Below are 27,805 nucleotides of genomic sequence, written 5' to 3' on the forward strand. Positions count from 1 at the left end.
ATTCGAATCCGCCACCTTAGGTGTATGTGGCTGGTGCCTTAGCCACTTGAGCCACAGGCGCTGAGCCTGGAGGACAGATTTGAGTAGTCCCAACATAGCTATAACCAGGGAGTAGTAAATCACAGGTTCACCAAGAAGTTAGTCACTTCTTCATTAGCTCAAAAATACTAAAAGCCTCCAGGGCTAAATACGGTTGGAGTTGGTAAGGTCATTCTCTATATTTTATAACATGCCTGAAATATTTTTACGGAATTATTATGCACTTGTTTGCATATAAACATGTAACAATACTGATGCTTTTTAAAAAAGTACTGAGCACTTTGCTATGCATGACCCCTTGGATGTACCCATCCACCCACCTTTCCAGTCCTGGAGACTCCCAGAGCCCCTAGTAATGAATCCCAGCTCCACCACTCCCCAGCTAGGTGACCTTGGGCAAATGACTTCCCCTTTCTGAGCCTCGGTTTCTAAAAATTGGAGGTACTGGGCGGTGCCTGTGGCTCAAAGGAGTAGGGCACCAGCCCCATATACTGGAGGTGGCAGGTTCAAACCTGGCCCCAGCCAAAAACTGCAAAAAAAAAAAATAGAGGTGCTGTGACATTCACACATGCTTACTGTGAGGCATGCAGAGCCTCTTGTGCCTGGCACACACTCACTGTTAGCACCTCCGATTATTACTGTGATCCTAACAATCTCACCTGGTAGAGTAAGAAGGGTCTATCAGTACAGACTTACTGAAGGCCACCCTCCCCATCCAGGAACTGCCTGGGGTACCACAGCAAGTCAGCATTCTGCTGGGTTCAGGTCTGAGGGTACTCAAGCCATACCTGGTCTCTGCCCTGGAAGTGGCAGGTGAACAAGCAAGTATTCTCCAGGCCCCTACTTCCTCTCACCATCACCCTTCACCTGACAATTTCCCGTGGACACTTGTACTCCATTCTGCCTTGTCTAGAGTGCTGTGGGGCTGTCCATATTCCTCACCCAGTTGAGGCAAAGCCAGGAGCCCTTCACAAGCCTGCTGCCATGCAGATAATTCCACCATTTGTGCATCATTCTCCCAGGTTAATTATTGCCTCTTTCAATGGGTGACACACCCAGTCCCTCAGAGCTTGGCAGGAAGGGCTGCAGAGGACACACTCTTCCTTCCGTGGGTGACAAGAGAGCATTGGACTGTTAAGGGAAGGGGATGCACAGGAAGCAACCATTCTTTGTCCCAGGGAGCTTCCTCCAGGAAGGGCTCTGTTTGAGCAAGAAGCAGGGAATGAAGCAGCAAATGGAGCAGGCCAAGGTGGCAGCTGGGAACAGGGCTTCGTTGTCTCTGCTCCCAGGGTAGCAGCCTGTCCAGCCCCAAGTGTCAGGCGGAGCTGGGAGCCAGGGACGATTGGGGGAGGGGTCTTGAGCCAACGGTTTGGGGCAGCCTAGGCAGTTCCAAGAGGCTTGGACCCCAGAGAAGCAGACAGGTCCTGGATAGGATTGGGGCCCTGACAGGGGTGCCAGGGAGGACTCCTATGAGTTGGAGTCAACTCAGCCACCTCTGAACTGTATGACCTTGGAAAAGTCACTGAAACTCCTTAAGCCTCAGTTCCCCTGCCCTCCCCTCCCCCCCACCAGATAATAGTGATAAGTAGCAGTGCTTCCTTCACAGGGCAAGGTTTACTGCCACATGGGAGCTGCTCTAGCCCAGGCCTGCCCTCCTGGGTGGCCCTGGACAAGACTCCACCTCTCTGGGCCTCAGGTCACACCCTCAGTAAAGGCAATGGTTGGATACTCCCAACTGAACCATAGTTCCCACACCTCTCTCCCCTATGGAAAATTTCCATGGCACCTATCAACATGGCAACTTAGGGAATCAGATGTCAGCCTGCCACCTTCTATCCCTTTCTCTCCCTCCCCCTGGTGTGAGTTATAGCACCCAGATGTGTACCCATCACTCTCCTGCTCTGGGCAGTTGGGGAGGATAGCCCCATTGAGAAGGAATCACAGTCTGTACTGTGCCCTGTGCCATTACCAAAGTTCTGCTACCACAGGGGCAAAACAAGTTGGACTACCTTCCTAGGGACTGGTATAGGAAACAGGAGAACTGTAGGACTTCTATAGGACCATTACTGAATACAAGGGTTTGTCCCACCCACATCCCCAAGCCTCTCCTTGGTGGCCTTGCTCCCAGTGCAGAACAGGTCAGGGCTTCCCCCAGCAAGAAGGATCCATCTCTTCCCATGACCCCTAGAGTCAGTCTGCTCTGATGCTCCCTTTTGAAGAGGGCTAATAGGGAGAGGGGGAGATCCCTCACCTAGGGCTCAGCCACTTGCATCCAAGATTAATCATTAACCCACTCCCAGCCCTGGCCCAGCCCCAGTAGCCAACCTTCTCCTGCCCCACCCATTCCACCTTCAGGGACTGAGGGAAACTCTGGGAACGGAGGAGGGGCAGCGAGGGGCAGGGGAAGGAACCAAGAGCAGCGTGAGCACGATGCTCTTCCTGGCCCCAGCCAGGCCACCCTCTAGTAATGGAGAGAAGCATCCAGACCCGGGAGCAGTCTGGGGATTGGAGTAACATGAGTGGGGCCCCTACGAAGGTAGACTGAGGCAGGGTGCAAATGGCAGTGGGTGCTGGACCCCAGGTCGTACCTTGTCCCCGTCCTCCTTGGGTTCAGCGTGGCTGGCTCAGCCCGGGCCACGCCGCCCAGGGCGCTCACTGGGCGGCGGGGCGCACCCGCCCGGGCCCCCGGCTCTGCCAGGCCTGGTCCATGCGCCCGCCCCGCCGCCGCTATGCGCCGGTTCCGGCCAGGTGCGGACGCCAGCCTGGCCCGGCCCCCAGCGTTGTGGCCAATGGCCGTCCCAGGCCCGGGCCCCCTCCCCGCCCTGGTCCGGCCCCTCGGTGCCCGCCCGAGACGCACAGAAGCCGCATTCAGCGGGCTGGAGCGCAAAGCTGCGCCCCCGCCTTCGGCCCAACAAGGCTCGTTTGTCTCCGACGCGCCAACAGGGCCATTGTCCCGCCGCCGGCCCTTTGGCTCAGCAAAGCCCCCAGCCCCGGTGGAAATTCAAGGATGCCTGGAACTTGGTAGGGGAGTGGAGCCGGGGCTCTGGGGCCCTCAGGACCCAGTAGAAGGTATGGCCTCCTGCTCTTCAGTGCAGACTCTGGACAGCACATTTTGGGCACTTAGAGGAGTGGGGGCCAGGCTCCCTGAAGGGAGCTCAGGAAAGACTTAGTTCCACCTGGTCCTGCGGCTGGTGGTCTCAGCTGACCTCATTGCTCCAGGGTGCCCATCAGAGTTGAGCTGAGCCACCAGAGCACAGGTGCACATTCCAACTTTCCAGGCCCAGGCTTTCTTCCTCTACCCTAGAGAAGCAGGACCTAGGACGGGTGACAATACGCACCCAAAGCTAGGAATTCTTAGCTCTAGCTGTGGGCAGTACAGAACCAGCTGGCCACCCAGTGGGACATGGGCCACATCAGAGCCCCACTGCCCCCGCCATTACTGGGTAACTCTGGAATGGGGAAAATTCCACATCAGCAGGCTGCCAGAGATTTTTCCTTATCTGATGGGCCTGTTCTCCAACCATGTGGTCCTGGGATATACAAGCACCCAGGCAGGTCTAAGCTGTCCCTGGGGCTGCAGCTCTGGCTCCAGAATTGGAGCTGCCTGCTCTAGAGGCAAACCCCACCCCACCACCATGGGCATGCCCAAGTTGACATGGCACTTAGCCCTCTCCTCCCAACCACCACAAGGCCCAGATGAGACAGGTGCCCAAGGGTTCTTTACTCGCCAGGCCAAAGGCTGCCCAAGCTTTTGTCTTCCCGCTGGCGTAGGATGGGCCTACAGCCACTGCTCACCACAGAACATCCTCTGCCTACACAGCCAGCTAACAGTGAGAAAGAGGCAACCAGGCCCAGGTGCCTCAATTTGGAAGAGAAGGAGCCAGTTCCAAACCCATACTTCCTCAGCCTGGCCCCAGCTCTGGACAAGGGTACCCTGAGGAGGCTGTCTTGGGAGGGCCTCAAAGTGAGCACCCAGAGCCTCAGGTTCTGGCCTGGCTCTGCTGTGATGCACAGTCCCAGACAAGGGCATTTCTATCCCCCAGGCCTCAGCCAGGGTACTGCCAATGTCAGGTGGGCAACTGTAAGGCAAGTCCTACAAAGGGCATAGGTTGGGCTGCTGGGCAGTGCCCACCCCAGGAGTTATTCAGAGGGTCTGTCCATGACCTCACAAGAGCAAGAAAGGGAGGTACCTCCCTCAGGCCCCACAGATCCTTCAAGCTCTGGCTTTTCCCTTCTCAGCCAACTCCAGGAAGTAGTGAAAATCAGTTGGTGTTTACTAAGTACTTACTATATATCTAACACTACTGAGTCTATAAAGGTTATCACTGAACCCTCAACACATCCCTTTGAAAAGACTCCAGAATGTCTACCAATAACTTACAAAGGAGGAATCAAGTTCACAGAGGGAAAATACTGGGACTATAATGTGAACCAAGGTCTGACCAGCTGCAGAGCTCAAGCCCGGGTCCACCAGTAAATACCCAGAGCACTAGGTGTCTGGACCTTCTCCAACCTCAGGAAGCTTCATAAACACAGAATCTTACTGACTACAAAAGTCCAGCCATTTAATAACAAATACTCCCCTGACCCCACCCCATCATAGCACCCGGAGAAGCATGAGTCCAACCCTAGGGGGTGGAGGGCTGTGAAAAGCAAGGTGAATGAGGGCAGCAGGTGAGGGGCTGGTCAGGTCCCTGTATCCAGCTGTACTGGAAGCACAGAACCAGGGTGGGTACACAGGCTTCTCCTCTGCCCAGCCACCATCCAAGGGAGGCCAGAGCTGCCCACAGATTCAAGCAGAGAGCATGAAGGGGCCATGGCAAAAAAGAGAATGAGAGCAGAGGTGACTCTGGTCTGTCACCAAGCTCAGGTCCTCTGGCCTGCCTTTTTCACATCCAGCTGCCAGGAACTGATCTCAGCCCAGTGAGCGGCCACCAGTGCTCACACCACCTTTGCCTTCTTGGCCTTCTTCTCAGACCTCAAGGCCTCATCATGGGCTTTCCGCTTCTCTGCCAGCTTGTTGGCCTGTGAGGAAGAAGGGGGAAATCAGGATGGGATGTGTATGAGCAAGGGCAAGGGAAGGAGATTCCTTCCTTCTCAAGCTTCCAAAAAATCTCATGGACAATCTCTCACAGGGAAAAGTCTACTTGACCCACTTTTGCAGGGTGAGAAAATATGTCCCACCCTTGTCTTTTGGGCCACACATTATACACTACCATGAAAAGAAGACTATATTACAATTTAAAAAAATCATACTTTGAAATATGTTGTAATAAACAAAAGAGAAGCCTGGGGACTGGTACTACAGATAACTCCATTCTGACAGCAGGACTGTGAGCCACTTCTGTACTACCCATTACAGAGTTCTGGGGTACATGAATTTGTCTGTTTATTTAGATATGTCTGTATGTGAGACAGGGTCTCGCTCTGGTGCCTAGACTGGAGTACAGTGGTGTGATCACAGCTCACTATAGCCTTGAACTTAAGGGCTCAAGCAATCCTCCTGCCTCAGCCTCCTGAGTAGTTGGGACTGACTACAAGTATAACCCACTGCACACAGCAATTTTTTTTTCCTTTAAGCAAGCATGAGTGGCTTTGTAAACAAGAAAAAAAACAAAGAAATTTAACAAAAGCTTCCCACAGTCCCTGAATCTGCCAGGCAACTCTGTTCCCAGACCCCAGCAGTTTGAGGAACAACCAGATGCAGGAAAGGGACTGAAGCCCCCACGAAAGCCAGGGCCAGAGTTCCTGGTATCAAGAAGCCTACACAGGCCTGAATGGACAGGGACAAGCAGATAACCTCAGGAAAACAGTGGAAGACACAGAGTCTGCCCAGAGGAGAGCCAGTGAGCTAAGTTCACCCCGAAAGCCACATCCCATGGCCCTGAGGTCGCTGGTAGGTGGCCAGGACTCACCTCGCGAATTTTGCGCCTCTTGCCAAACATGATCTTGTTGTACAGGTACTTCTCTCGCTTCTTCATCATCATGATGGCCAGGCGTTTGGCCTCGCTCTCTTCCTCTTGGGCCAGCCGCTGCTTGTCTTCCAGCTTCATGGTGCCTTCCATCACCTGGGGCTTCTAGAGACATAAGCTGGGTACTCATGGGGGCAGATGGCCCTCCCACAACAGTCCCCCAGCTCCTGCCTTTCTGGGTCAGGGCAGACCCCAAGCAGAGATCCGCCCCAGGCTGCACCCCCAATCCAGCACCCCATACCTTTTTCTCCATCCTCTGCTCCTCAAGAGCTGTCAGTCGCGCTTCTTCTTCCTTTTCTGAACTAGTCTCCACATCCTCCTCTTCTTCATTTTCTCCCCCTTCATTGCCATCACCTTCATTGTCTTCCTCCTTCTCCTCTTCTTCAGACTCATTCAAGTTTCCTACAGACAGCCAATAACTTGTTTTAAAGACACAGGATCTCATTCTGTCAACCAGGCTGGAATATAGTGGCATCATCATAACTCTATAACCTCAAACTCACGGTGTCTAGTAATCTTCCTGCCTCAGAGGTAGAACTACAGGTGGGTGCCACCACACCTGGCTAATTTATTAAATTTCTGTAGAGATGGCATCTTACTATGTTGACCAGAACAAGCCAATACCTTCTGAATGCCCAAAGAGACTGCTTTTCCATGACAAGGTAAGAATAAGCCCTGGCACCATCCCTTTTGACCCTGCTGTCTTCAGCCACAGGGACATTTCAAAGACAGTTCAGTTCCAACTGTGGCCCCTTCTGGCACCTCCCCACAGCTCCAGATGCCGTCCAAGGAAACTCTAAGACCTACTCCTGAGTTCTGACACCTGTGTAAATACTGATCATAACCATTTTTCTGCTCAGTTACTCCAAACGTCAAATAACACCTGACTGTAGCATGTAAAAGCTTCTCCTAAGCTTTTCCTGTTTGTTCTTGCTGCCCTACTCACCAGAGCCTGCCACCTTTGCAGCCAAGGGAAACAGCTAGCTCAGGCCCAGAGGCCAAGGCCAGCCCAGTAGGGCCCCGTCCACTTCACTGCCTGGCCCCTGCCTGCTCACCTGGATCCTCTCCCCGCTGTAGAGCCAGCAGTTTCAGTTTCTCAGGTGGGATGTAATCTCCTTCCTTCTCAGACACGAAGGGTGAAAGGTGTGGGGGCAGCTTCACACCAGGGAAGTACTCTGACACCGGGAGGAGGAGCCGGGCATTCACAGAGTCAAACACCCACTGAGGCTACACATAGTACCTGGTACAAAGTGGTGAGCAAAGACAGATTACAAAGGGCAACTCAAGGTCCTACTACATCCCTCCGAGACAGACTTCTATACCCAGAGATCCAGACAAAGGTCTTAGGGGCCCACCTGCCAATGACAGAGGTCTGCTGCCCAGGCCGGTCGACAATCTGGTGGGTGATGCAGGAGTTTGTGACATCATAGGTGGCTCCAATGCACACAGACTTGTCCCAGGATACGTCCCCCCCAAAACTCCTAATAGGCAGAAAAAGAGCCCACACAGTGCCCAGGCATGAGGTACCTGCCCTATCTGCTGGCAGCCCAGCCCATAAACTCACACTTCTAGGACACAGCTGCCCCCTCCTCAACCTAGAATTCTCCTGTCTGTGCTCAGTGGAGCCCTTTCACCCATTGCCCATCCTTCTGCCCTGAGCTGATGATAAGGTAATAGCAGCACTACCTTCTGCTGAGTGCTTCACACGTGCTTGATGCCCTGCACTTTCCATAAACGGTTTTGCAAGAAGTGGAACATGATGCCGTGCCAATATTACCTATGAGCATATAGGGCAGGGCCCAGACCAAAGGGTGACAGAGCCAGTGCTATCAGCTGGCCCTCCAGCTTCCTTACCTGATGATGAAGGCCAGGGCCTCACGGGGCACCTCACGATTCAGGAAGAACTTCAGGTCCTCAAAGAGCTTCTTATGCTTTTCCTGTGCCTCCAGTTCCTTTCTGTGGTCCTCTTCCCGCACAGCTATCTCCTGTTGAGAAAGGGACCAGGCTTTGAACCATCAATGGAGGGCCTGGGCTGGACAGGACTCTCCCCAGCTCCTCCTAGATCCTAGATCTTCTAGATACTAGCTCCCAGTTCTCCTCCAACCTCCTTCCAGAAGGCAGCACAACGCTCACCTCATCAGCAGGAAATTCATCCACCTCGGCCTCCTCCTCAATGGCAGGTACCACCACTCGAGCCAGGCTGGCACTGAGGGCTGCCAGTTTCTACAGGACAGAAGCAGGGCAGCTGCTGGTAGGTAGGGGACCTTGTCTAGTGTGTGGCCAGGGTGGAGAAGGGGCAACTGTGACAGTTCTAGGCATGAGGTCTAGCTAGTCCACTCAGGCAGACACCCAGAGGTACTGGGGACAGGGGCCACCCCCTGGAGAAAAGCCTTTCTTACCTCCATAGAGCTTTCGGAGTCCAGTGCATAGGTGCCCTCACTGTCCTTCACCTTTGCTTCAACCTGATCCTCAAGCTGGGAGGCAAGGGGAAAGTCAGAGGGATGAAAACACCTATAGCCCTTCACCTCCATGTGGAGAAGGCTGTGACCCCTGCAACACTCAGGCAGAAGGCACTGGGCTGGGTCCTACCTTGGGTGGGTAGTGGAGGTTGAGTGACTGGTAGAGGCGGAAGTTGACAAAGCCCAGCAAGGTGGTGTAGAACTCAGTGAAGGTGGCCATGACCCTGTAGTCCACATCTGTTGGGTGCTAGGGGACGCACAAGGAATGGGCAATCCACATTGGAGGGGGATATCTGACCTACCTGAGGACCTCAAGCCCCTTGAGAAAAGCCCTACCCTTGGAATGCTACTCTAGGTAAAAGGCAACACAGAATGTCCCTACCCAGGGGCATGCTAGACAAGTGAGGCGTGAGGGTCTACGTAGAGGTCACGAGGCCAGATCCCCATGCCATAAAGGGGGAGTCTAGCAGAAAGCTCAGTGGCCTCCCCTCCCCTGTACCAGCTCTCCCCCTTATTCCTCAAGTCTAACTCAGACTTTCATCCTTTGGTAAACTGCTTTCTTCAACCTAGTCAGAGGGCATTCCTTCTCCACCCCCATTCCACAATCTTTGATTAATGTCTGCTCTAGGGCTAGCCTGTGAGTGCCAGAAGCACAGCCCTCCAAGAGCCTAGCACCAACCCAGAGGAGGGGCCAATGAAACCTTGGGTGACTAAGGTGCCTTGGGTGCCCAACTAAGAATAGTGAGCAGACGGCTCAGCCCATCCACACCCTAGCAAGGGCCTTGAGACAGGCATTCAGAACTCAGCAACTCTTCCTCAGACCCAAGCCAGGAAGAAGCACAACCCAAGAGCCCAGGATACACACAGGCAGCTGGCCTGGTTCAGCCCCAGGGAGCTCTTGGGAAATGGTAGGTACAGAAATTACTTGCTTAGGGTAAAAACATAAAAGCCACCCTCCCAAGTTGCCAACCCAGCAAGGAGGAGACATTTGCCCTTGAGGAGTTTCATAAAGCAAAATGGGGCAAAGATCTGAGACCCAGACAGAAGTACCTAGTTACTTGAGTGACACTGCCCTTTAAAATCAGAGAGACCAACCTAGCTAGACCTCATGACCTCTGGGACATGGCAGGGTATTCTAAGCAATGGCAACACTGGTAGTAACAATCACCAGGAGTGACTCTGAGCTGGTTCTTTATTCTCCTGCCAGGTAGTGCCATGTGCTATGGGGGTTCAGGGGCCAAGAAGGTGCTGTATATGTCCCTGCACACATCCCCAGCCTTCCATAAGAATCTGCCAGGGACCCTGATGGGCCTGGGGGGGGCACATGTGGGCACTAACCCACTTCCCATAACACAGCACTAAGCAGAGCACCCCTATTCCCACTACTGGCCTGCCCAACACTAGGTACTCAAAAAGGGGCACACCAGGGTTCCTGCCATGACTTAGTACCAGTCCCCTATCCTCTAACAAGAGGAACCAGTGTCAGCAAATTGGCCAGAAAGGAAGGAGGAATGGATGGACTCTTCCCTTCCCCCAGGGCCAGCTGTGTGGAGGCCGGCCCTCCACAGGGCCCTATTCACTACCCAGAAGCACATACAAAGACCAGTCTGAGCAGCACAGAGGTGGGACATCAGAGAAAAGGAAGGACAGAGAGGGCCAGAGAAGAAAGCAGGAAGGAGGAGGAAATGGAAAGAGCAAAGAGTCACAGGCCTGCCCCAGGGAGCGGGAGCAGGGACAGCTGTGGGCTAAGCCCGCCTCTTACGCACAAACAGGCCACAGCCTCACCACCAAGAAGCCATGCAGTGAGGGCAGGTTATGGCCCTTCCACCCCACCAGCCTGGCACGATGGGAGAACTCGACTCACCATGGAGCACCCAATAAACCAGGCAGTTCAGCTAGGCTGGAAGCCACTGTTCAGCTAAGCTGGAAGTATCTGCTCTCTGCTGAAGGAATCATTTCCCACTCAGGGAATAAGCAGGAAGTTGGGCCAAACGCAAGCCCATAGAGGCAGGCAGGGAGCCTGGCAGAGACCTCTGATGGACTAGGGGCTAATAGTATCACCGTATAGAAGCAAAACCAGGATTTCTTTCTGTGGATCCCTACCAACAAATCCCAGGACTTAAAAGAGCAATGAAAGTAAGAGCCACATGTTAAGCGCATCTCTGTGTTCACTCTTCCTAGCACCAGCCAATCCTTCAGCCCTGTAGGGCAGACATGGCAGGGAGGAGGAAACAGGAGGGAAAAAGGCAGTTGGGCCAAGGTTAGGCAGTTGCCAGGGGCCAAGTGGGGGGTGAAGACCCCAGTGAATCTGTGGGTAGGGCACAGTTCTGCCACTGTCCCTGCAGTGGCACTGCACAGTGCTAGGTGAGGAGGCAAGGCAAGGCCCATGGCAGCTGCCCTTACTGTTCATTCAGCACCCTATAGGGCCAAGCACCAGGCAGTGTTAAGGTTTTGTCCTTATATCATCACGACAAGGCTCAGATACCACTGACTGACGCACAGAGAGGTGAAGAAACATGTCCAAAGTCAGGAAACTGAAGATGCTATAACTGGCTTAGGGCTCCTGATCTTAACTTTGATGACCTATAGCACATTCCCCACATCCCATCCCATCCCTTGCAAATAATCAGGAACCTGGTTGGACTCCAAAGGAGAGCAAAATCCCCCCTTCCTCCATGTCCCCCTATGAGCCAGCTCACATCCCTCCTCACAGGCACACTCACATCATGGGAGAAGGCGTAGGGTGTGATCCACACAATAGGCTGTCCCAGCACTTCAGCCTGGTAGTAGATGCCTTTGATGGACAGGAAGACCTGGGCAGGGGGTGGAGGGGTAGAGCACAGTGAAGCCCAAAGGGCAGCACAGCAGTGGCAGGCCAACCACCAGGTGGTCCCAGGCTCACCTTGCGCAGGGCACGGGCAGCAATGATGTAGTGCATGAACTCCACAGTGAGCCGGCGGCACAGTTGAATGGTCTGCACGTGGCACTTGCCAGTCCGAGGGAAAGTGGAAAAGAGGAAGCACATGGAGAGGGCGTCGTCCAGGTCCCGCAGAGCGTCAATGAACGTGGGGTACCTGCATGGCCAAGAAGGGAGTGCTCAAGACTAGTATAGCCTGGGCTCCTCCGAAGGGTGTCCTGACCCTGCCAGGCCCCAAAAGCCCATCCCGTAAGCCAAGCTTTACCACTGCCTCTCCCTGACCTGGCAGTAGCAGTGTCCCCACAGCTGACTGCAGCCCTGGGAGGAACCCACTAACAGAACCAGAGAAATCCTGAGAGGAGCCCTTAAGACACTCACTGCTCACCAAAGACCAAGCCTCAACCCACTTCTGTATTTTGTGGTGAATGAGAGTAGATGAAGTCGGTGGCTCTCTGATTCATCTTGAGGTGGAAACTTTAGTTCAAAGAAAATCTACTAGAAGGTGGAAAACAGAAAAATACAGAGCTGCCCCAGCAGGCCAGGGAGGCAGGTGGAGCTGTCTACCCTCAGAGCACTAATCTGGGCCTAGTCACAGGTCACTACAGGGGTTATGTTGTGTCTCTTACCACCCAGACACCTGTCTAGTTAGCAGAACCAATGACACCTAGAAAAAAGGGTCCTGGGTCAAGAAGAGCCAGAGCCAAGAATATGCTTCCAGGAATCTGGTGGTAACCAGGAAGCTGATGAGAATTAGCCCCCGGGCAGGATCCTCTACTATGGCTGCCCTCAAGAAAGGACAGAGGTGTGAGGCATGGAGAAAATACTACACCAACAGCAATGACACCTTCATTCCAGTCCCATTCTGAGCTGTGACCCAGGGTGGCTCACCTGGACTCACCCAGCCCCAGTTTCATCTGGGAAATGACACTGTTAGACTACACTGCTGGTTTAAAACTGGGTTCTTATAGCTTCCTAGAAAAAGTACCTGGGGCCCAAGAAGACAGGGTTTCAGGCCTCCCTCCCTCCCACAGCCATATCTGCAGCCAGAGCCTCTGGCATCCAAACTGCCCTCTAGGAAGTTTCCTTTGAAAACAGGGTTCTAGTATTCCAAAAGGACTCTGGGCCAGGAACAGTGGCTCATGCCTGTAATCCCGTGGGAGGGCGAGGCAGGATGTTCACCTGAGCCCAGGAATTTGAGAACAGCTGGGTAACATAGCAAGACCTTGTCTCTACAAAAAAAAGAAAAAGAAAGAAAGAAAGAAAAAAATAGCTGGGCATGGTATTGCACATGTATAGTCCTCCTACTCAGGTGGCTGAAGCACGAGGATTATTTGAGCCCAGGAATCCAAGGTTGCAGTGAGTTGTAATTTTGCCACTGCACTCTAGACCAGGGCAACAGAGTAAAATCCTGTCTAGGAAAAAAATATTAAAAAGATTCTACAAGTCATGAGACAGACATCACCCAAGGTCCTTTTAGCCCTAAAGACATCACTTACTGCAACAAGTCAAATGTCTTCCAGGTCTTTAAACCCAGACCAAGATGAAAGTGAGGACTGTAGGGAACTCTCATAAGGCAGTAGGAAGTGAGGTGTCTAGTTTTGCGGTACAGCAGCAAGAACCTCTATCAGGCCCCTCTGGTGCCTCATGGGTTTCCTAAGTCACCACCCAGCAGACAAGTACCTAGGCTTTATGCAAAAATAACACTGGCCATTTCTGGGCCAACTGCTTTTCTTTCTTTAAGGGGCAGGAAGTGATATGGAATGAGAACACCACAAACCACCAGCTAGTGTAGGGGGCCAGGCACTTGCTTTCCTCCTGTGCACACCCATCCAAGTGGTGAGAAACATGTGTCTCCAGACATTGCCAGATGTCCCCTAGAGTAGCAAAAATCATTGCTGGTTAAGAATCACTGGTTTAGCTAATGAATGAGAGGGACTTCTGAGAAGGCTAGAGTGGTTCAGACCAGAGGTGTCTACCATGTTTCCCGGGTCTCACCACATACCCTATGTGCAGCCCCATACCCTGGCTCTCTCCCACTCTAAGACCTGTGCATCTACTCTTGCTTTTACCAGGAATATGCTTCCCTCAGCTTGCTCAAATATCTCCCCTCATGGAGACCTCTTACGACAAGTCTTTAACTAACAGACCTCCTCCACTTCCCTTCATACTTTTACTTCCCTGATGGCACTCTCTGCAACTTGCCATCATTATAGTTTGGTTTCTGGTCTGCCTCCTCCAAAACGATGCAAGCTCTTTGAGCAGGGTCTTGGTCTTATCCCCAACTGCATCCACAGTGCTAAAACAGGGCCTAGCAGTGAATGAACAGAAAGCAGTGCTCTGTTTTCTTAAAAGACAGGGTCTCACTATGGTGCTCACACTGGAATACAGTGGCATGATTATAGCTCAGTGCAGCCTCAAACAGCTGGACTCAAGCGATCCTCCTGCCTCAGTTTCCTGACTAACTAGGACTACAGGCACACTCTACAACAGCTAACTAATTAAAAAAAATTTTTTTAGAGATAGGCTCTCACTATATTGCCCAGGCTGAGAAAGCAATGTTGTGAGGGGCTGACTCACCGCTCCTTGATGATGTGGTCAAGTTTATAGTTAGGCTTGTTGTCCTTCAGACGCTCCACAGTGTTCCACTCACTCTTCCCATAGGCCTTCCGGAGCTTCCGAACAAACACCTAGAAAAGACCACTGATGCTAGAGCCAAGGGGTCCTGGACATCCCTCTTCCATGGAGGGGGTGGGGGGTGGGAGGACTCACAGTTCCCCCTATAGCTGGTCACAGTTATCTGCCTGTACCGACCAGCCCTCTCAGGCCAGGATTTGCAAAATATCCAAATCCAAAGAGCACCAACACTGACCTACCCTAGCCAGCAGAGCTGGATGAGGGCACCTCTCTGACAGTGCACAGATGTACCTACTCCACACATTTACATGGAAGGCACAGCACAGCAGCCCCATTTCCAACCAAGAAGAGAGGCCAAGTGACTTGCCACTGAGGCAGATCAGAGTGGGAAGGACTTGTTTTCATTTCTAACACCAGACTGCCTCAGCATGAAACAAGCTGTGGGTCCACATTGGGCACTGAGTCACCCAAAATACGCAGGGGGTTCTAGGGTCAGGTCCTCCAAACCAACTGACTTCTTCCCTCCAAGCACTTCTATTCAGGTCCAGTCCCCATACTCCTCAGAGGCAGTATTCCTCAGCTGCTGGGATTAGGGACAGCAGCTCTGGGACAGCATCTGCTATTATGGGCCAACTTCCAATACAGAGAGTTGATGTAGTTGCAAAACCCAGCATCATAAAAAGTACAGCTGCCCACCTCAACGGGCTTGGGCAATAAGGGCAACAGCAGCAATAGCAGCTGTTGCCCAGCCCACTGTGGGCCACCAGGTGGTGCCCCGTTCCTCTAGGCCAGGGGGTGCAGTAGGGCCCTCTTTCCAAAGGTTTCAGTGATAGCCATCTACTTTCAATTACTTGCATTTGGTAAAATAGGTTTCTGCTTTCTCTGTGGTATCTAAGTATTTAATAATTTCTATTAGTGAAATAAAAGGCTTGGTATCCTAGAAGCAATCTCAGCAAGAATCAAAACAGGAGCTATTTCTTTGGGCAGAGAACATACAAGAAAGCCCCCCATTTTTTGCTTCAGGGGCAAAAAATGTAATCTTTCACAAAGAACCAGGGAACAGTTTAACAGATAAAGCACTAATCATTTTCCAGGTACTGTACAAATGATTTCCATACACAGGCATACCTCAGAAATACTGTGAGTATGGTTCTAGACTGCTGCAATAAAATTAATATCACAAGAATTATGAATTTTTTGATGTCCTAACACATATAAAAATTACACTTACACTATACTGTGGTCTATTAAGTGAGCAACAGCATTATGTCTGCAGTAGCTCACACCTGTAATCCCAACACTTTAGGAAGCCAAAGTGAGAGGATTCCTTGAAGCCAGGAGTTCCAGATCAGCCTGGGCAACACAGTAAGACCCCATCTGCACAAAATAAAAGAAAACTTAATGAGGCATGGTGGCACACTTCTATAGTCTCAGCTACTCTGAGGCAGAAGGACCACTTGAGCCTTGGAGTTTGGAGCTGCAATGAGCTATGATGCCACTCTGCCCCAGCCTATGTGACAGAGCAAGACCCTATCTCTTTAAAAAAAAAAAAAGGCTCAGCACCCATGCTCAGGGGTTAGGGGACCGGCCATATACACCTAAACTGGTGGGTTCAAACCTGGCTCAAGCCTGCTAGAACAAGGATAACTACAAAAAAAAAAAAAAACCAGCCAGGTGTTATAGTGGACACCTGTAGTCCCAGCTACTTGGGAGGCTGAGGCAAGAGAATCATTTAAGCCCAAGAGTTTGAGGGTTCTGTGAGGTATGTCACAGCATTCTACCAAGGGTGACATGAGACTCGGTCTCAAAAAAAAAAAAAAAAACAGTATCAATGCTATGTGTGAAAAATTGACAAAAAAATTGTTTTGTATTTTTTATTGCAAAAATGCTAATCTTTTCGCTAATAGGAAGGTCTTGTCTTGATGTTAATGGCTGCTGACTGATCTGGGTGGTGGCTGCTGAAGATTGGGACAGCTGTGGCAATTTCTGATAATAAGGCAAAAATGAAGTAGGTCACTACACTGACTCCTTTCATGAAAGATTGCTCTGTACATGCGATGCTGTTTGATGGCATTTTATCCCCAGTAGAACTTTTTTCAAAATTAGAGTCTATCCTCTCAAACCCTTCCACTGCTTCATCAACTAAGTTTATGTAATGTTGTAAATTTCTTGTCATTTCAACAATGTTCATATCTTCACCAGGAAGAGAATCCACCTCAAGAAACTGTTTTTCTTCACATCTGACAGGTAATGTGCTGACGTTGTAACAAGATTTGTCGGAGGCACATTTCACGCACGCACATGAAAACCCAATCATCATGTTTATGAACTAGAAAAGGATTGAAACTACTTTCTTTGTTTACCCTAACCATTCAAGTTTTATCATGAGATTGCAGTAATGTGGTCACATCATCAGACTCTGCTTCTAATTCTGTTCTAATCCTAGTTCTCTTGCTAATTCCACCACATCTGCAGTTATTTCCTCCATTGAAGTTGTGAACTTCTCTCAAAGTAAACAAAGATGGTTGTAATCGACTTCTTCCAAACTCTGTTAATGGTGACATTTTGACCTCCTCCCACGAATCATGAATGTCCTTAATGACATCTATAATAGTGACTCTTTTCCATAAGGTTTTCAATTTACTTTGCCCAGAACTATGAGAGAAATAACTATGGCAGCTATAGCCTTATAAAATATATATAATTTTTTTTTTTTTGAGACAAAGTCTCACTCTGTCACCCTGGGTTGAGTGTCATGGTGCTGTCATAGCTCACAACAAACTCAAACTCTTGGGCTCAAGTGATCCTCTTCTCTCAGCCTCCCAAGTAGGTGGGACTACAGGCACCCACCACAATGCCTGGCAAGTTTTTGTCTTTTTAGTAGAGATGGAGTCTCATTCTTGCTCAGACTGGTCCCGAACTGCTGAGCTCAAGCAATCTGCCTGTCTTGGCCTCTAAAAGTGCTAGGATTATAGGCGTGAACCACCATGCCCAGCTACAAAATATATTTCTTAAATAAGACTTGAAAGTCAAAACGACTCCTTTATCTATGAGCTGCAGAATAGATAGTGTCATCGGGCAGGAAAACAGCATTAATCTTCTTATACTTCTCTATCAGAGCTCTTGGGTGACCAGGTGCACTGACAATGAGCAGCAATATTTTGAAAAGAATCTTTTTTTCTGAGCAGCAGATCTCAACAGAGGGCTTAAAATATTCAGTAACCCATGCCGTAAACAGATGTGCTTCATTCAGGCTTTGTTGTTCTATTTGTAAAACACAGGCAGAGTAGTTTTAGCATTATTTTTAAAGCCTTTAGGATTTTCAAAATGGTAAATAGCCACTAGCTTCAACTTTAAGTCACTAGGTGTATCATCGTCTATCAAGAGGCAGCCTATCTTCTGAAGTTTTTAAACCAGGTACTGACTTCTCCTCTCTAGCAATGGAAAGTCCTGGATGGCATTTTCTTCCAACAGAAGGCTGTTTTATCTACACTGACAATCTATTGTTTAGTATAGATGCTATTGTCAATTACCTTAGCTAGAGCTGGCTGACTGTTTTCCTTTTTTTACCATTCGTGTTCATTGGAGTAGCACTTTTAATTTTATTCAAGAACTTTACCTTTGCATTCACAACTTGGTTAACTCTGTGGCCCAAGAGGCCCAGCTTTCAGCCCATCTTGGCTTTCGGCAGGCCTTCCCCTCTACGCTTAATCCTTTCTTATCTTTTGATTTAAAGAGAGAGATGTGCAACTCTTATCTTTCACTTGAACACTTAGAGGCCATTGTAGGGTATTAACTGACCTACTTTAAATATTATGTGTCTCAGGAAATACAGAGGCCCGAGGAGAAGGAGAAAGACAGGAAAATAATTGGTCAATGGAGCAGTCAGATACACACAATGCTTATTGATTAAGTTCACTGTCTTATATGGGTATATGCCATGCCCTAAAACAATTACAATAGCAACATCAAAGACCCCCAATCATAGATCATAGATCAATCACCATTAACAGACAAAACAATGAAAAAATTCGACATATTGGGAGAATTACCAAAATGTGACACAGAAACATGCAAGCACATGCTATTGGCAAAGGTCTTTGAAAGACCTGCTCAATGTCTGCCACAACCTTCAATCTATAAAAAACAATCTGCAAAGCACAGTAAAGTGCAATAAAGTGAAGTATACCTCCATGTAATCTCAGACAATCCTCGCAATACCCCACTGACACAGGATTACCTCCCTTTCTGCACAGGCTGGCTCAGAGTAGGTAAGCAACCTGCCTAGGGTCACAATGAGTGGGTCACAGAGCTGTGACAGGTACCTATCAGACCCTAGAGACCAGGTCTTACCTTGTATTCCCGGAACTTGTTGACAATAGGTTCATGGAGGAGAAACTTGATGTCTTTGACAAGGTAAAAAGTTCGGGCCGCAGTGGAGCCCTTGTTAACCTTCTTCTTGTGTTTGGGCTCATGGGGATAAATGCCCTTCAGGATGCACAGCCGCCTAGAAGACAGAAGCCATTTGTCATGTCATTAAAGGTACAGAGCACTGGACATGCTGGGCAAGAAACCAACAGTAAACAGGGAACACAGGGTCCTTGTCCTTAGAGAGCTTACATCCTACTGCAAGAGTCTAACAATCACAAGTTCCCCCAACAAACACAAAAATACAGACTGTTACAACCACCAGAAAGGAAACAAACAAGACATTCACAGGGGCTGACAGGCAGGTAACCCTTTTAGCTATAGGGAATCAGGAAAGGCCCTGCTGAGAAATCAACAGTCCAGCCTCATAAAAGGTAGAAGGAAGAGTATCCCAAAAACACAGACAAAGGGTCATGAGGTTGGAAAGAGCTGGGCATGTCTGAAGGACAAAAAATTAACCAGGTGAGCCTAAACAGGTCAGGAACAGCCAGATGACAAGACCCACAGGCCATAAAGAAATCTTGATTTGGCAGCACCTGTGACTCAAGGAGTAGGGCGCCAGCCCCATATACCAGGGGCAGTGGGTTCAAGCCCGGTGCCAGCCAGAACTGCAAAAATAAAAAAAGAAGAAGTCTGGATTTGACTTCTCTAGAAGTATGAGAAGTCCTACCTAGAGAATCAGGAATGTTCTCTGCCAGAAGAGAGGGATGAGTGACACAGACCCAGAACAACCCAGCTCACCCATCCCAATGACTCAGTTCCCCTCCAGCTTCCTTTTGGCCACAGTTGGCAAAGCACAGCTCACTAAAGCAAGGGCAGGTAAGAAAGAAGAATACCAGAACTCTAGACAGAGTATGGCAGCCCAGGTAAAACAGGGATACAGCTGAGTTTTCACTGTGCATTTCACTGCTCAGGCTCTCTGAGGTCCTCCTGCATTCCACTCTTCTCCAACCTCACCTGAAGTCAGCCAGGCTCAGCTGCAGCTTCTTCCGGGCTTTATTTCGGGTGATGTAGTTGGTGGCAGAGCCTCGTTCATACTTGGAGAGGAAAAAACAATTCTCTATTAGCAATGACTATAGTGACTAATATCAAACTCTGCACATTCCTAATTCCAGAGGCAACTATCACACTGGATAAGTGGCAGAAACGCTTCTAGGATGAGAAACTCTGCAGGGAGGGAGGCTGACCTGCCTGAATGAGGTCTTCTGCACTGCATTTGCAGTTGTCAGCATAAAGAACACACACATCTCCATGATGCTGGGGACCATGAGGTTTCTCTAGTCAGGGTGCTGTGCTAAACACATTTCACACTAGCTCTAAGTACTGGTCATTACAATTAGTGATTTCCACACATTATTTCATTTGATCCCTGTAACCCCATTTCATTTAAGTCACACGAAATCGTAACCACAGTTATAGATCTGTTTATGTAATGTAGTCCTCTGGGGGGAGAAGCAAAAGCCCTTGTATTATCTAAGATACGCCACCCAGCCAATTTTGTTCACTTAGTGGTGACATCACCTTGGTTGAAAACACATACTCTTAGAAATAAAAACAAACACTCATGCTCTAAGCCACACAGCTTCTCTCCTTCGCCATATAGTCATTCACCAGCAGACAACAAAAGATCCTCTATAATTAAGCAACTGTTCAAAGCAGCTAAGTTAGATGTTATGGGGGCAATAAAGACAAAAGGCCTGATCTCTACCTACCCCCAAGAAGTACATTGTCTTGTACAATCATACAGATGCCTGTGATGCTAAGAGGCTTTCTCACACTCACATATCTGTGTCCCTGATAAAGACTACAAGTACACTATGCCAAACAACCTACAATGGTAACCAAGCATGTCCTTTCCAAATGAGATCTTCCTTTGGAATAATATAGCAAGGGCCTCTTTGGTGAGGTCCAGCTATAGCCTCCTGAGAGATATGTTTATGAATAGCCTCACAGTCACGAAGCACCTATTTCACTCATTCTTTCCTTCAGACATTCACTGTCTATTGGGGATCCAGCCCATGTTAAGTCCTGGAGATACACAGGAGTTTCAGATTGCCTCAAGTAGTTGAGTTTTCATTAGAAGTGCTTTCCATTGCACTATGGCACACATATCTCTATCATCATGCTTATCCTTTTAAACAATAAGGGGATAAGTGGTTCCAAACGAGGTGATTTTACTCTCTGGGAATGCACAGGAGGAGTACAGTAATGTCTGGAGACATTTTTGGTTGTTGATACTCCTGCCATTCAGTGGGTTGAGAGTCAGAGATGTTGCTTAACCTCCTACAATGCACAGGACAGCCTTTCTCACAACAGTTATCTGACCCAAATGTCAAAATGGCTCTGAAACCCAACTTTAAAAACCTGTAATAATTTGCTGACATATCTGCATCTGCACCTCAAAAGGAAGATTTTCCATTTTATGTCTTTGTTGTTCCAATGCCTAGGACTGCTGGATATTCAATAGTATACTGAGTTAGAAACAAATTGACAACAGAAACTTTGAAGCTGGAAGAAATACTTAAGCCAACAACATTTTTCTTCATCATCCCCATCCTTTTCTCTGTCTTTTTTCATTCCACCAACGTGAACAGCTTCCTGAAAAACTGATGATGTATTGCACTTACAATAAAATCTAAGCTCTTCCCCCCAGCTTACAGGGCCTGCATGATTCAGTCCCTGCCCAATCCCCAATCTCATGCAAATGCCATTCTTCCTTTGGTTTACTATATCCCAGTTATGCTGATGTCCTTCCAATTCCTTTCACAGCAAAAGTATCCTGTCTACAGGACTTGGTACTTAGTATCCCCTGCCAGGCTTGCTTGCTATGCACTCCCATGTCCCAGAACTCACACAAGATGTTCTGGTCTTTCAGATGTAAGCTGAAAATATTATGCCTGGAAAAGAACTTTCAAGACAACACTAACTAAATAATGTGAAGATGCTATACCAAACTCTACCTAATGTTTGTCATCTTCCCAGTAAACATCTGTCCCACAGTTCTGCCTCTGGGGATGAGGCTATGAGCCATTAAGCTCAACTCTTCATCACAGTTCTTTCCATAAAGAACTCTGTTTCCCGAATTTCACAGTATGAGCACTATTTACCCATTTCTCGGACTCCTCATGGCTATCTTCTGTCGCCTTGAACCCATCGTTTCCGTCTCCACAAGGGCCCGAGGCCAGAGAAAGAGCCGATCCCTGGCCCCGCCATCCTCATCTCCTACCCTCCTGGAACCCCCGGCGTAGCTTCCACCCACCTTCTTCCTCTCAAGGCCTCCCATGGCTCCACGCCGAGCAGTCTACCAGCGCAGCTACGAAAGACAGCGCCACTTCCTCTCGCGCGTGTCTCGTCAAGCGCCCTGAGGTCCCTACGCCACCTGTTCGCACGGGCTGCCCAATAACGTGCCTGTGCAAATCCAGAGAAAGATGGGTCGTTCCTCCACCAGATTTACAACTCTGAAAAAAAACATTTACACTACTCTTTCTAGACTTTTCCCACATTCCAATATGTTACGCACAGTTTAAATGCTTAAACTACGCGGATATACAGGCATTTCTGTAATCACCCTGATGACAATTGCTGCGCAATGTTGAGTCCCGTTGCATGTTGGGAGGGAGAGGGGCGAAAGGCTTAGAGACAGCGCAGTGGTTTCTGGGATGAAGGGAGGGAGCCAACCTCCGCGGTGCGTGACAGGATTGCGTTGTCAAGGTAACGGTTGCTTAGCGTGGTTGGAAAGTGTCTGGGGCAGCTGAGAAGCGGCAACAGTAGGCGCTGGGTTCCGCACCGCCTTCAGCTTCTCTGGTTCATTCACTCTTATGGCTATAAAAACAGAGCTAAAGCAGACTGATTTTTCACCGTTTCTATTTTCTGAGCTTTAGTAGTGGATTGAAAAATAATGAAAAACCAGAGTTAGAAAACTCATATATATTAAATGTACACTTTCACACATTCAAACTTTTCATTTGTACAGATAAATCTTACACTGTGTTCCTTAGAGGATAGTTATAGGATATATATAACTATTCACGCCTTAGGTTGGTGCTGTCTGAGAAATAGTTGGAATTTTAAGGGTTTTTGATGTTTTCTTCCTTTGGGCCTCCAAATTCTATTTGAAGATGGCTTCAAAAATTTAAATGTGAGGCCCTTGTAAATGTGACCTGGTCCAACGTCATGGTCATAAAACTCACCCTTAGAGGTAGAGACAGACCTTTAGAACTGTCAAATGCTTGTATTTCACAATGTAGATTTTATTGTCTAAAATAAAATAAAATAAAAATTCAGCAATTCCACAATTATAATTGAAATGAAAACCTGGGTACAGGAAGGTGAGCTGGCAAAGACCTTGAAAGAACTTGCAACTTGCTTTCAACCAAAAGGTAACACAAACAAGAACCATTCACCTTCACTGTCTTTAAACCTTGAAATTTTTTGATTTTATGAATGGTGACTTTGGACAAGGTTTGATTCTTTGTGTGAAATAAATAAAATTACAATCAAAATATTGTCTGAAAATGCCTAGAATTTCTTGTAAGCATCTAGCACACTGCCAAGCACATGGTAGGACCTCATGAGAAAGTGTTGGATTAGACATTAAATAGAAAGTTATTTTAAGAGGGAATATGTTGCCCGGTGTGGTTGCTTAGGCCTGTAATCCTTGCATTCTGGGAGGCCGAGGCAGGTGGATTGCCTGAGCTCAGGAGTTCAGACAAGCCTGAACCAGATCAACACCCCATCTCTAAAAATAGGCAGAAGTTGTGTGGGTGCCTGTAGTCCCAGCTACTTTGGAGGCTGAGGCAGGCCTCAGGCAGCTACTTTAGAGGCAGGTAGAGAATCACTTATGCCCAACAGTTTGAGGTTGCTGTGAGCTATAGAGCTATGGCACTTTATTGAGGGTGGCAAAGTGACACTCCATCTCAAAAAAGAAAAAAGAGGGAATATGGCTAGAACCATTGTTTCTTGGGTTTTCAGTGAATTGCAAATCAGAAAATATTTCTTTTGCTAATACAGAAGTGCCAAAAACTGTATACACATTCTTGACTTGGTGCCCGTAGCCCAATGGTTACAGTGCTAGCCACATACACTGAAGCTGGTGGGTTCGAAGCTGACCCAGGCCAGCTAAACAACAATGACAACTGCAACAAAAAAATAACCGGGTGTTATGGCAGTTACCTATGGTCCTAGCTGCTTGGAAGGCTGAGGCAAGAGAATCACTTAAGCCCAGGAGTTTAAGGTTGCTGTGAGCTGTGATGCCACAGCACTCTTAATATAGTTTTTTCCTTTCTTAAAATGTGTATACATTTTTTACATAATCAGATTACACTGTGGAATTAAGGGGTGAGAAGGCCAAGGCAGAGGTAGGATCTGAACAAGTGATATGAGAATGGAAATGCTACTCCTCTTAGAACATACCCTTCCTACTGGGAAGTGTACACCAACCCCAGTGGTCTGAGAGCTAAAGTTCTGCATGGTGGGGAGGAATGATATACCAGAGGTGAATGTATCGTATTTATGTGGATGAATTTACAAATATGTGACATTATTTGTTGAGACTGTGCAATGCAGTAAGGTGAGCAGGAGCCAGCCAGGCAGAGCAAGACCTTCCAGCTGTAAAGCTTTGAATAAGTATTCTTCACTTCTCTGAGTTTCCATTTCCCCATCAGGTTGTTAGAAGGATCACAGGACTCAAGTTAGGTAAAATGCTTTGGAAACCATAAAATGCTGGAAAAATCAAGATGTGTGGATTATCACTGGGGTTTTAATAATGAAGAATGCAGCCTCCAGATCAGCATCATCCAATATGGTTGCCCCTGGCCACTTGTGACTATTTAAATTTAAAATAATTAATTTCAGGGCCAGTCACAGTGGCTTACACCTGTAATCTCAGCACTCTAGGAGGCCCAGGTGGGTGGACTGCTTGAGCTCAGGAGTTAGAGACCAGCCTGAGCAAGACTGAGACACCCATCTCTATTAAAAATAGGTTGGGGTGGGCTTCTTAGTCCCAGCTACTTGGGAGGCTGAGGCAAGAGTTTGAGGTTGCTGTGAGCCATGATAACACCATGGCCACTCTACCCAGGGTGACAACATGAGACTCTGTATCTAAATTAATTAATTAATTTCAGGCCAAGTGTGGTGGCTCACACCAATAATCCAGCACTCTGGAAGGCCAAGGGGGAGGATTGCTTGAGTCCAGGAGTTTGAAACCAGCCTGAGCAAGACCCTGCCACCACACACACACACACACACAGAGAGAGGAAAAAAAAAAAAGAAAAACTATTCAGGCATGGTAGTATGTACCTGTAGTCTCAGCTACTTGGAAGATTGAGGCAGGACGATTGCCTGAGCCCAGGAGTTTGAGGTTGCAGTGAGCTATGACTCTATGGCACTCTAGCCCAGGGGGACAGAGTGAGATCCTGTCTCAAAAACTGAGTTAGTTAATTAATTCAGTTAAGTTCCTCCATCACAGTAGCCAAATTGAAAGGGAAAAGTGAGATATTTCATATAAAGCACATGATACTTAATAAGTATTTAAGATTCCAAGGTTCAGGGTTCCACCTACATTCAGAAATACAAGCTTGTGAATTGTTTATTCAAATCTTTCTTACCCTTACTGACTTGGGACTGACTTACTCACTGCTTGAGTGGGTGCCAGCTTGGCTGAGAGTTAAGCAAAGAGAGTCTATCCACAAGGTGGCAGCTCAATTGCTGAAGATTTCACCAGTAGTGACCTGAGAGACTATCCCAGTGGCAGATGCACTAAACTAAGGTATTTGGGAGATTGGGGGAGGGGTGAACAATCCCTACAAAGACAAGGGAGTTGGTTGGTTATTGCCAAGTTTTATGGATGCCCTACAGAAGGATAATGAGAGCCCAGGGATTGTTAACAAGCCATTAATGACTAATTGTGAAAGCCAGAGGGCCTCTGTGTTATCCTATAAGCAGACTTTATTTCCTGCAGTGGAAGAGCAGACACAATGGAACAGTAGACTGAAGATCTAATTTATCACTGGAGCCCAGTGATCCAGTGATGTCTGAGTGCTCTGCCAAGGCAGGGCTCTTATGCTAAGGCCAAGGACCAGGTGGAGAAAAACTGGACCCCTGAAACATGAAATGAAGGCATTTGCATGGAAGCTCCTGAGGATTTAAATACTGCAGAACCCCCTGAGCTCTCAGGTTGCAGAGGTGGGTCACTCTTCACTAATAAGAGTTTACATTTTGCTGGAAGTGGTTATAGAAATACCCATATACAGAGCAGTTTGGTGTCTCCTTCACACTCTCCAGCGTCACTGAAGCCATATTGTTCTCCAAGACCAACCTGGCAGCATCCTCCCTGACCAAGGGTGATTGCAGCCGCTTTAGGGCACAGTCTGGAGGAAACCAGGTGAAGGTGGTGCTCAGGGTGACGAAGGCAAAGGGAAGGTGGTGGATCTGCTAGCGCAGGACGCTGACATTGTGTGCCACTGCCAGGGAGGAGATAATGCTGGCCATACACTTGTTGTAGATTCTGTGGAATATGATTTTCATCTTTTACCCAGTGGAATAAGTAATCCAAATGTCACTGCATTTTTTGGAATTGGCATGATAATTCATCCACCTGGATTGTTTGAAGAAGCAAAGAAAAATGTTCAATAAGGAAAAGGACTAGAAGGCTGAGAAAAGAGGCTTATTATATCATAATGTATTTGGTTTTCATCAGGCAGCTTATGGTATTCTGGAACAACAGAGACAAGAATAAGCAGGAAAGTATTTGGGTACCACAGAAAAGGACATTGGTCCTGTTGATTCTTCCAAAGCTGTTGGAAGTGGACTTAGGATGTGCAATCTTGTTTCTGACTTTGATGGCTTCTCTTAGAGGTTCAAAATTCTAGCTAACCAATACAAATCTATATACCCTGCTTTGGAAATAGACATTGAAGGTGAATTACAGAAACTCAAGGGTTATATTGAAAGGATTAAACTAATGGTGAGAGATGGAGTTTATTTCCTATATGGGGATCTACATGGACCACCAAAGAAAATCTTGGTAGAAGGGGCCAATGCAGCACTATTAGATATTGATTTGGGGATTTAACCTTTTGTAACCTCTTCAAACTGTACTGTTGGAGGTGTTTATACCAGTTTGGTTATGCCCCCTTAAAATGTTAGGGAAGTGTTTGGAGTCATGAAAGCTTATACAACTAGATTTCGTATTGGTGCCTTTCCTACAGAGCAAGACAATGAAATTGGAGAATTATTACAAACAAAGGGTAGAGAGTTTGGTGTAACTACTGGAAGGAAAAGATGTGGCTGGTGGGACCTTGTTTTGCTCAAATATATTCATATGATCAATGGATGGATGGATTTACCGGATCAATGGATTTACTGGCACTTAAACTAGTAAATAGTAAACTAGTAACTAGTAAATAGTAAATATACAACTAGTTGTATATTTTGGGCATGTTTACAGAAATCAAAATTGGAGTTGCTTACAAGTTAGATGGTGAAATCGTATCTCATTTCCCAGAAAACCAAGAAGTCTTTTTTTTTTTTTAGTTCTACTTTATTGGGAGGTAGAAGAAGTCTTAAATAAAGTTGAAGTTCAATGTAAGACTGCCATAATGGAACACAGACATATCAAATCCAAAAACGTTTAAAGAACTACCTGTTAATGCAAAAAATTATGTTCGATTTATTGAAGATGAGCTTCAAATTCCAGTTAAATGGATTGGTGTAGGTAAATCCAAAGAGTCTATGATTCAACTTTTTTAAAGATTGCCAGTAGCATAAGAAACACTCCTTCAGAGGGAGAGAAAAGACTTCCTCAAATATTTCATTTATGACTTGCAAATTCAAGAATAAAAACATTGAATTAAGGCTTAAGCCCTATAGTTGTTTCCAGTCTGAATGGATGGCTCCTGAATGGAGCTAAACTTTGGCCTATACCAGCTTTTCCTTGGCTGGCATGGTTTCCAAATCATTTGTTGCTCTTGCTCCTCCTGGTGCCACATTTTCTGTTAATGTTTAGTAATAGAGTAATTTGTGTTGTTTCAAATATAAAATAGACTTACTTTTGGTATAGTTTTTCTTCATTATTGTCATTGTGTGTTTCTGAGGTTTTATTCCTATTCGATGTTAACAATTAATGCAGTTTGCATATATATTTTTATATTCTGGTCATTCAATTCTGTCATTGTATTCTTTGTTGTTAGAAAAATGATGAAAACATACAGGTTTTGTAAACTTTTGTAATGCTATAAATTCTTTTTAAATTGTGAACTGTTTATTTTCTTCTGAGACCATTGCAAAATTGAGTTTTGGTGGGGGCAGGAGAAGAAGATGTTATATTCATGGATCCTTCAATTTGCACAGAACTCAGA

The 27,805-nt window shown here is 47.6% G+C and overlaps 2 protein-coding genes, 1 non-coding gene and 1 pseudogene across 4 annotated transcripts in view; 1 reads left to right on the top strand and 3 right to left on the bottom strand.

Annotated features, from left to right (window-relative positions):
- GAL3ST1 (galactose-3-O-sulfotransferase 1) overlaps positions 1-2,750 on the bottom strand; it is a 16,168-nt gene extending 13,418 nt beyond the window's left edge. The window contains exon 1 of one of the 2 annotated variants that reach the window (XM_023508947.1): positions 2,628-2,750. Coding sequence is in view for 1 of the 2 variants with exons in the window: in XM_023508944.1 (XP_023364712.1) it covers positions 982-1,050 (69 nt within the window). In the remaining variant the exon portion in view is untranslated. Of the gene's footprint in view, positions 1-981; positions 1,052-2,627 lie in introns of those variants that run through there. The other variant, XM_023508944.1, reaches the window with a different exon arrangement.
- Positions 2,751-4,577: 1,827 nt separating this feature from the next.
- On the bottom strand, positions 4,578-21,821 carry PES1 (pescadillo ribosomal biogenesis factor 1). The gene is given in 15 exon segments (XM_003804051.3): positions 4,578-5,064; positions 5,955-6,116; positions 6,253-6,413; positions 7,067-7,251; positions 7,367-7,492; positions 7,866-7,996; positions 8,145-8,234; positions 8,411-8,485; positions 8,601-8,717; positions 11,194-11,283; positions 11,373-11,544; positions 13,965-14,074; positions 18,375-18,528; positions 19,407-19,486; positions 21,709-21,821. Coding segments are annotated over 15 exon segments (1,761 nt in total). The 5' UTR covers positions 21,733-21,821; the 3' UTR covers positions 4,578-4,980.
- On the bottom strand, positions 16,259-16,362 carry LOC111722630. The gene has a single exon (XR_002771366.1). It is a non-coding gene; the product is annotated as a small nucleolar RNA U13 (small nucleolar RNA).
- A 2,187-nt stretch (positions 21,822-24,008) lies between the features above and the next one.
- LOC100947009 lies at positions 24,009-27,263 on the top strand (annotated as a pseudogene).
- Positions 27,264-27,805: the final 542 nt, after the last annotated feature.

Source organism: Otolemur garnettii, unplaced genomic scaffold (genome assembly GCF_000181295.1).
Source record: "Otolemur garnettii isolate 467f Iridium unplaced genomic scaffold, OtoGar3 scaffold00294, whole genome shotgun sequence".
NCBI lineage: Eukaryota > Metazoa > Chordata > Mammalia > Primates > Galagidae > Otolemur > Otolemur garnettii.